Here is a 9,540-nt window from a genome sequence, read left to right as displayed (position 1 = left end):
TTTCGCTAATACCTAGAATACAAATAAAATAAATCTCAAACATAGCAAAAATTTTCATTTTCTTAAAGTGTGATTAAAAGTTGGGAACCTATCATATTATCGTGTATAAAGACAAACCATGAAAAATTTTTCTTACGGCCTTATGGAGATTATGGTAACAGGACTAATAATACTTTCTGACTGATCTATGTTTAATTTTCATTTGAAACAATTATTCTAGTCTATTGTAGTTTTAAATTACTAATGTATTTTAATATTATCACAATAGTATTTTGATTAATTACTATTAAAATTAATGTCATACAATATAATTGAGTTTTATTTAATATTGAATATTGTTGGGACAACTTAACATATATGGTTATGATAATGATTATGGTTACAACTATTTAATAAAATAAGGAGCAAAATGATTGGATTCAAATTTTGTCTGGTCATAGAACACTTTCAATTTATTTTAAACATAACTTTTCCAATTATTATGCCTAGCAACCTAAAGAATTAAACACAAGTAGTACAAATTTTACATATATTAAGTACTAATGTAAACTAATCTTCATAAACTTATAGGTAAATTTTAATACTCTTTAATAAAATTAATTCCAATGTCAGGAAAATATCGATTTCAAAACGGTCATGTGAAACATAATATTCAGCATAATATTGCAAAAGTAAGCACCGAAGTTATCAACCTGAAAAATTGTTATCACAAAAGTTTTCACATTCTTAGAAGCGACAATCTTAAAACTTTTTTAACATAGAACTGACATCATAATCTGTCTCTGTAGTATATTAGGCCTAGAGAAATTAATTTTTTAATTGTGTGTGTTAAATTGTTCAGATACACTTGCTATTTTTGTCATACATGTGACCTATAAAATATATATATATACTGTTGAATACCAGTCTACAACTTGTAAAATAGACATATCTACTTTGGAATAGTTAAATGACTCGTGGGTATAAATTTAAGTCAATCTAACTGACTTTATCATTATTCATCCAATAATTCTTAATAACTATGAAAAACAATTTAATAAACTTATATTACGACAAATATATATTACATTCTGAGATTATCTTAATATCTATAATAGTCTATCATGAAAAAAATCACATGACCAGGCCTCACAAATAAGAATTGAATCCATTGATATATTATCTGATCATTTCTGCATATGGTTACCGAATTTATATACACATGAAAATTTCTTCACATTGGGATTATGTTCACAGGACATCAACTACACTGTTTACTAAACCGTAATTCGTCTTGTTCTAGTGTATAGATCTGAAGTGTGGACATAAACAAAAATAGTTCAGAATCTACCAACTTGTTTTTTTAAGCATAATCACTATGGAAAGTATATAACCCGTTCTGGAATGTAAATGGAGTCTGTATAAGGAGCAGTTATATCTCTCTTAAGAATAAAATATGGCAAGATTCATGGATGAATGTTGTCCATAAAGACATATAACACTACATTTTGTATAAAATGTGGTACTTATTATTAATTAAGTAGTTAATGTTAGTATAGTTCATTAAGTTAATTATTTAATACAGTTAATTAATAGAGCTAGTTTCAATAATGAGAATATGCCGTTAGTTATTATATTATTCATGTTTTTATATAAACTGAAAAATTTAGTATAAAAAGTTAAAAAGTTAAATTGACACAATACTATTACTGAAGCGTCACGAATCGATGACGGATCTTAGCAAATTTCATGCTATATGAAATTTTTGAGGTCCTTGTAGAGCGTAATTACGGAAGAAACACGAACGATTTCGTCGAGATAACAGACCAGTAATTGTAAAGAGTTGTACTTCATATTATTAAATAAATCGATAAAAAATTGAGCTGAATATATAATATCAGGGGAAAGCTTATAACACCTGATAAAGTATTTTTCTACTAGGGATAACAAAAAGTCACCTAAATGGTCGATATGAGAAAACTTGTAGATGGCTGAGTTGGGAAAGTGTCTACAATCGTGTCTGCGCTTTTTTAAGCCCTGAACTTAAGAACCAAATTATATATGCACATACAGTAATAGAAAAAATTGCTCAGATTTTACGATTCTATTGAAATCCGACATTAAATTACAGCGCTTAGTAAACTTTAATTGTCTGATATATTTAAATATCGATTTTTGATTCAACCAATCAATTAATTCTAAACACAAACTAATATATTATATACACAATCAAAGAGGTTTATTTGAAAAATATAATTCAATGCTATCAAAAAAAAAATGTGCCTTGTTTTTATATATTACATTTCTAGTATTGAAACCACTCCAACAACAATTACATTTAACATAATTTATATCCAAATAAATACTAATTGTTATAATAACTATTATATTACAAGACAAAATTTAATATTAAACTGCTGATATAAAACTCTAGTTTTTTAATATATTTTTATATATATTATAAATAATACATTTTTTATTTTTCCAATTTTTTTCTTAAATATATTAAAATAATATCCAAGATTGCAAATAAATCATATACATTACTTTTTATTAAATAATTGTTTATATGAAATTTATATACTAACAACGTAATTCGTAAAAGTTATAGAAGGTTTATAACACTGTTTATCAAAATTTTTATGAATTTGACTGTAAAAATTTTTTATTATATTTGTTTTTATTATTTAAATTTCATAAATATTATTTTGAAATATAATAAATAATATTTTAATCAATCCGTTATATGTGGATTCATAAAATTATATAATATTATAACACCCTGTTTAAAATGTCAAAATATGCCATAAGCTGAATGCTCTAAAATCCACAGTCAAAGAAAAAGAGAACACAACAAAAGCGATTGCCTGACAGTTTTCAAAACCTCTGTGTTTTTATTAAAATTAGGCAGTTCTTTGTAACATGTCCAGCGCTGGCAATGAAAAAATTATAACAAACTCTGCGATGAAAACAACACTACCTGGCGGAGCAACAATGCTCAACGGATTAAATGCAATACCGAAATTATCTTCACTGAAACCAGCCAGAGATTTAACATTGGGTGGACGAGGAACCGCTGGTGTCACCAAGAAAGTGTTTACTCCAAATTTAAATGTAGTGCGAAATAAAAATACGTAAGTAAAATATAATATAGAAACAAATAAAATTTTAATATATTATCGCATAATTCTGTAGTAATGTTAAAACATCGAAAGACACCACAGCACGTGGTCGCAATCGTGGCCGACCAGAACGTGGAGTACGTGGTGGTATCGGGCGTGGTGCACGTGGTGGTAGCTTAAATTATATACAGACAGCTGGTTTATTTTCGGAAGGAGCTGGCGAGGTAAATATACGTAAAGCATCCTATAGTCGAAATACGGATGATGCGCCTTCGACAATGCGTAAACCAACAGTCGTGAAAAACGAAAGTAAAAATATTGACATAAAATTGGACGCGGCGCAAGTGAGCGAATTGCTTGGCGATTCCGATGACGATGACTTTCTATTGAATAAGACTGAAATGGGACTGTTTCCTGTGAAATTAAATGAATGTAAGTGAAATATGAATTCTATTAAAAATTGTTGTAAATTTATTGCGGTGACTTTTACTGCTCCTTGGTAGTCACACACAAAACTGCACAAACAACAAACAAACAACCACAAAATGCCATTTAGAAAGCGAAATTTCATTTCCTCTCATATAATGATTTTCTTGCTTTCGTCTGAGTGTTTACAATTTCATTGTAAAATTTCAATGAAATTTTTACTACATTTGTTAGTTTTCTTCTACTTTTAATTTTTAACTACTATTTATCACACTTTTATGTTCACCTTGATCTATTTAACTTGCTTCTACTACAAAAGTAAAGTGGAAGTGTGTAAAACCTGAAATTAAATTGGAATTTCCAATTCCAAATGCTGATGTAATAAAACTGGAGGGTGAGTCGTAGAGTTAATTTTTTTAGCTAACACATGAATCGCTTAGATAAATTCGCCTTAAAGTATTCATTTTTGTTTTGTATTGTTTTTCATCTTTATCTTTTAAGTTCAGTATATTCACTGTACAATATTCCATTTAATCATCATTAGTGTTCTGTACATACACTAATTCAACATATGTAAAAATATTATATAAATCTATTATTATTATTTATTATTTTGCATTAAAAATAAGAATAAACACAATAGATAATAACTGTATACCTTTCGTCTATAAAATAGATGACGTTACGCGAGATATTCAAAATTTACATTTACCTCAGAAGAAACAACAAAACACTTCGGGTGATGCTCGACAACCACACACGGTAGCTGAACTGCTAGCATCAGAAAAAGCACCAATTTTTATTATGCAGGTATGTACAATGGATAAATATATATCTTTAATTACTTTTTTTAAATCTCACAAATACATATTTTTAATTACTTATTCTTAATCTTTCCTTAGTTTCCTGATGCATTACCTTTTGGAGTTGATGGTTCCGATTCTCCAGAGAAGGATAATGAGGTAATTTTTGACATACCCATAAGCGATCTTGAAAAATGTGTAAAATTTAAATTTATTTTCAAAATTATTAATGAGAAAGAAACTGCTTTTTTCTAATTATAAGTCGAATCGTAATGAATTACAATACAACTGTTTCGAATAAATCCAAACATCAATAATGTAGTGATCTTTAGAAATTATTTTTAATATTATTATTGTGTATATATAGTTTCGGATTCGTAATAAGTATTTCTCTTTAAAAATGTGTGGTTTAAACGCAAAAGAGTAACTACCTTCTTTTCATTACATATGATTGGTTGGTTGCAGTGTCAGCACAGCAGATATTTGCTGCATTTAATTGGAGACATTAGATTGTTGTACTGTCACATTCCGTGCAAAATACCTATAACGATAAAAGTATAATAACTTAATGTGGAATTTAAGTATTTTAACACATATTTCATAATTACAGACTGTTTCCTAGAACAGTACCCAGGGCCAAAATCTAGCAGAGCCATAAAATATTGTTATACCCCATACCGTTAAAACAATCATATACCTGTTTTTTGTGTGTTTATTAGGATCAATGACTTTGTCGGTTGAAAACAAGTGGCTCTTTGGCGTAGACCGAGCCATAATAGAGTTTTGTAGATGCATTAAATATTAAAGATTATAAACTTTATAAGTATTTTTTATGGTACTGTTAAAAAAATATTGTTATGATATTATATCGTTATTTCAGAGCATATAAAATAATTTTACCAAACAAGTATTCAACCTGTCCAGATATTTTTAATATTAACGTTTATATTTCTTCTTAAACAATTCTTATGATACAGTTTTTACTCTTGTAAAAGTACGTTTTGGTATTTGGTAATATGGGCATTAATAATAAAATGGTTATTGAAAATTAGTCAGAAAGAGAAATCTCAACTTGTTCTACTAACATTAAAAGTATTTTAATTCACTCTTGTGAATCGTGTTCATTGGCGCTCAAGGAAGAGACACTAAAACACCTATTGTGTCACTATCCAAACTTATCCAAAAAGAGTCATAAGTTAATGGACGATCCACTCTTTAATTCACTCAATAAGTAATCCAACACTGAAATTGGCCTAACACTTGGAGTCATCAAGTCCGGCTGATTTTATTACGCCTAAACTTGTGACCTAAAATACTAAGAATTTGGAATCTAAACGGATTCCTAGCTAATTTTTAGTTTCGCTAATTAACGAAGACTCGATTTATATTCTACTTTAATTGTATACCTAAAGTGATTTCGACTTAAATGATCATTTAGTATAAATTATATATTTATAAGGAGTTTAAACCAAAATTTATTCATATCTTTTATATACCTACACAAAAAGAAGTATATTTTTAACATATTTTATTTGCTCTTAGTTCTCTCTATTTAATAGAGATTCGGCTATTTAAGTTCTTAATTACTTAATAAACATGGATGTACACATTAAAATTTTACCATTAAATTCTACATAAGATTATATATATGAAAATAATAAGTGTCTGAATATCATCGTTTACTTCTGAAAAGTTATTAGAATTTCAGTATTATTTTTAAAGAAGGAAAAAATCTAATTTATTGATTTTGTTTAAAAATAATTGAATTATAAAAAAAATTAGGAGTATATAATTTAATATAAATATTTTTAATATTTTCAACGGAAGACGTATATGATGTTTTATATAAATTTAATGGTTTTGTTTAAAAATAATCAAATGAAAAAATGAGCATATAATTTAATATAAATATTTTTATTATTTTGTAGGAACCAGCGAAAGTATCAACATCTGACACACCTGCCAGCAAAACAAACAAAACTTCGATTTACTCATTAAAAAATAAGCCTGAAGGAAAAATAGGAAAATTAGTTCGATATAAATCGGGCAAAACGAAACTAGTCTTAGGTGATTCACATTTCGATGTAGAAATGGGCATTAATACAGGATTCCAACAAGTAAGACATTAATTTAATATATCTACAATGAAAGCTCTCTTAAGCGGACACCGGTGAAATCACCAATTCTCTTCAGTTAATAGAAGTGTCTGTTTACTTACTTTACTGTTACTAGCAACTTTGTTCGAAATGTCTGTTAATAAAGACCTCAGTTTAACAGAGCTTTCACTGTATATCAAATATTATATGCTTATAATTAATTTATAATTTTTTCTTATTTAGTATTTAATGTCCATTGAAACAAATCGAGAAGAACGTAGTGGTAATATGATTAATTTGGGTCCATTAATGGGTCAATTAACAGTTATACCAGATTGGGAATACTTTCTGAAAAAAGAAGAGGAACAGAATAGAAAAAGAAATGATGAAACATAGTATAGTATAATATGAAATAATATAGTATAGTATAGTAATATATATTATAAATAATTGAAAAATTGAAAAGCAACAATATTAGAAAATAAGAAGAGTTTATTCATACATTACATATGAAATTGACTATTTATTGGCAAATGTTAAAGAAGAATTAAAATTGTTTTTACGTTAATATAACAAACATAAGTATACATTTTTTAAATTAATTTTTTATATGCTCTATATTATTAAATTTTATGTAACATATATAAATAATTTTTTATATTATATAATTAATAACTTATATAATACTATATATAAATTCAATGTTATATATTATATATATAATTAATTCTTTATATGATTTATATAATTAATTTTTTATATAAAGTTTTTCCAAAAGTGGCCAAATCTTTTAATTATCTTTTAATTGATTTAACTTTCTTTTTTTTTAATTTTTGTTATTGAACTGTTAATAATTATTAAATGTAATAAATTTCATAAAATTTAAAATTCACTATGGTTGAACCATAATAATTTCATTTTATTTACTTACTGTTGCTTATATTTATGATAATGTTAAAGCCATAAATTCTATGATCTATCTATGATATGTATATTTTAATATAAAAAATTGAGTTTATAATAAATATATAATTATATTACGATATATATATATATATTAATTATATTTAATATATGTTGTGATATATTTGATTTATGTATATACGTAATGTGTACAATTAATTCAAAAATTTGTATACAAAAATCTTAAATTTCAAAATATTTATTATTAGCTAATTAATTAAGATATTTGAAATGTATATTCTTGATTTTAAATAATATTTTTGTACGAAATTTTTTTGTCATTTTTATATAATCTCGTCATATACCTTAAAGTAGTGTTTTTCAACCCAAAACAATCTGCAGAACGGAAAAATATTTTTTAAAGATAGGCGCCATTATCTTCACAAAAAATATTGTGGTTAGAGATAAAAATTACAATATATTACTACAGATCGGTATTGGTACACAAATAGTTAAAAACCCCTGTTTTATGAATACAAAATATAAAAAAAAATTTTATAGCTAACATAATTTTTATTAAACTAGCAACACAAAAACTGTAGTGCTTAATAAAAGTGATTTTAATGATGATAATGTTTCTACCATAGATTAACTCAAAAACTTCAGTGCAATAGCGAACCCTTCCTTTTTGGAGTAATCAAGTCATGACAAGTATTAGTCGCAAAATGGTTTTTCATGGACTATAAATATAGTCCACTTCATTCAGAAATGCCAATGAACAATAACTACAATAATAACTATAATAATGACATATAATGATTATATTCACTTTCATAATGATTATATTCGATGATACAAAACCAAATGACATTCAAATTAACATTCTATTCTGTTGTTGTAACCCGAAAAGACCCGCTGTTGTTATTGTTGGGATAAGGCAAACGGCACTAAGTCTTGCACTTAAAAAGACAGATTATTACGAGATGTAGACCCTACCAGTACTGCATACAAAATTATATTCTCCATTGAATTATCGTTTAATATGGCAGTTATACAACTATATAGCTTTCAATTAATTTTTAATACTAATTAATTAAAGTCTTATTAGTTACTGAAGATTTTTAAAACATGTTTGATTGTAAGTTACAAGCAATATCAGCAGAGACACACCATGTATTGAATCCAATTTATTGTCGCATTTTTTAAAAGACTTTATGCTTTAAATTTTCTGAAAGTAAGGAGTCTCCAAACTATTCTTAATTTAAATTCAATTTACCTTCAATGTAATATAAATATTTCTACTTGTAATTGTACAAATTAAGATCTTTCAAAAAGATCCTTATATATTTAGTGTGAATGGAGTTTTACTTGCAGGTTCGAAACTGATTAAGGTGTAAACTCTTAAATTTTTTTTTTCGATAAACTCTCGCTCACTTTATTCGGATCAACAGTAATAGCCCAACCAACACAATAGGTCATCTTTGAGGAAATTATGTTCATTACAGAAAACGACCCTTTACCCTACTTTCGACCTTAGTTGTTGAACCTAGTAAAGTAACCGATCGTATAGGATTAGCTTCAAACCCAGATGCAGGTACATAACCAGATTTATAACATAATTATATGTATTCATGTCCTAAATAGTTTATAGAAAGTTAAATCTTATAACATCAATAAAATAATGTTATTAAACTTTTCATGTCCTGTAACTAAAATTTTTTTTTGAAAACTAATAATCGATTAGAAGAGTTTTGCAGGATGTTTGCGTATAACAATATGAGGTTCCGCTACCAACACAGAGTTTTGTTTTTAAGTTTAGTTGTTAATAATAAAATCTCAATACTCTCTCGTAAACATTTATAAACTTTATCATCATTATTAGCTATACGATTATAGCTGAATGAATATTTGCTGCCTTGATGTTATTCGTTATATATTATTGTATAAATAAATTTTGTGGAATTCAAATTTAAAAATAGCTGAGATTATTATAAATAATTTATGCACAAAAGTAAAAATAATTTAAAATTTGTGATGTAACTGAAATTTTAAACAATAATTTTGTTTATCATAGAATGATCCTTTAAAGTTAATCCAGACATGTAAATGAATTAATTTGAGTTTTATAAATAAAGGCATTTATTAAAAGAATTCAACAACAATTTATATTGCCAAAATATATTTTATATTTAAAGAACAAATAATTGCAAT

General features: G+C 26.2%; 1 protein-coding gene across 2 annotated transcripts; it reads left to right on the top strand.

Moving 5' to 3' along the window:
• Window positions 1-2,732: 2,732 nt before the first annotated feature.
• Window positions 2,733-6,840, top strand: LOC119668796. Of its 2 annotated transcripts, XM_038078437.1 has the most exons (7): window positions 2,733-3,113; window positions 3,175-3,533; window positions 3,847-3,921; window positions 4,204-4,337; window positions 4,430-4,489; window positions 6,259-6,447; window positions 6,670-6,840. In XM_038078437.1, exons 1-7 carry the CDS (start codon window positions 2,902-2,904, stop codon window positions 6,820-6,822), a joined length of 1,182 nt encoding a protein of 393 aa, XP_037934365.1. In that variant the 5' UTR covers window positions 2,733-2,901; the 3' UTR covers window positions 6,823-6,840. The 2 variants fall into 2 exon arrangements, with proteins under 2 accessions (XP_037934365.1, XP_037934366.1); XM_038078438.1 differs by lacking the exon at window positions 3,847-3,921.
• The last annotated feature ends 2,700 nt before the right edge of the window (window positions 6,841-9,540 follow it).

This window comes from Teleopsis dalmanni, chromosome 1 (genome assembly GCF_002237135.1).
Source record: "Teleopsis dalmanni isolate 2A chromosome 1, ASM223713v2, whole genome shotgun sequence".
Classification (NCBI taxonomy): Eukaryota; Metazoa; Arthropoda; class Insecta; order Diptera; family Diopsidae; genus Teleopsis; species Teleopsis dalmanni.
This window is presented reverse-complemented; position numbering and strand designations above follow the sequence as displayed.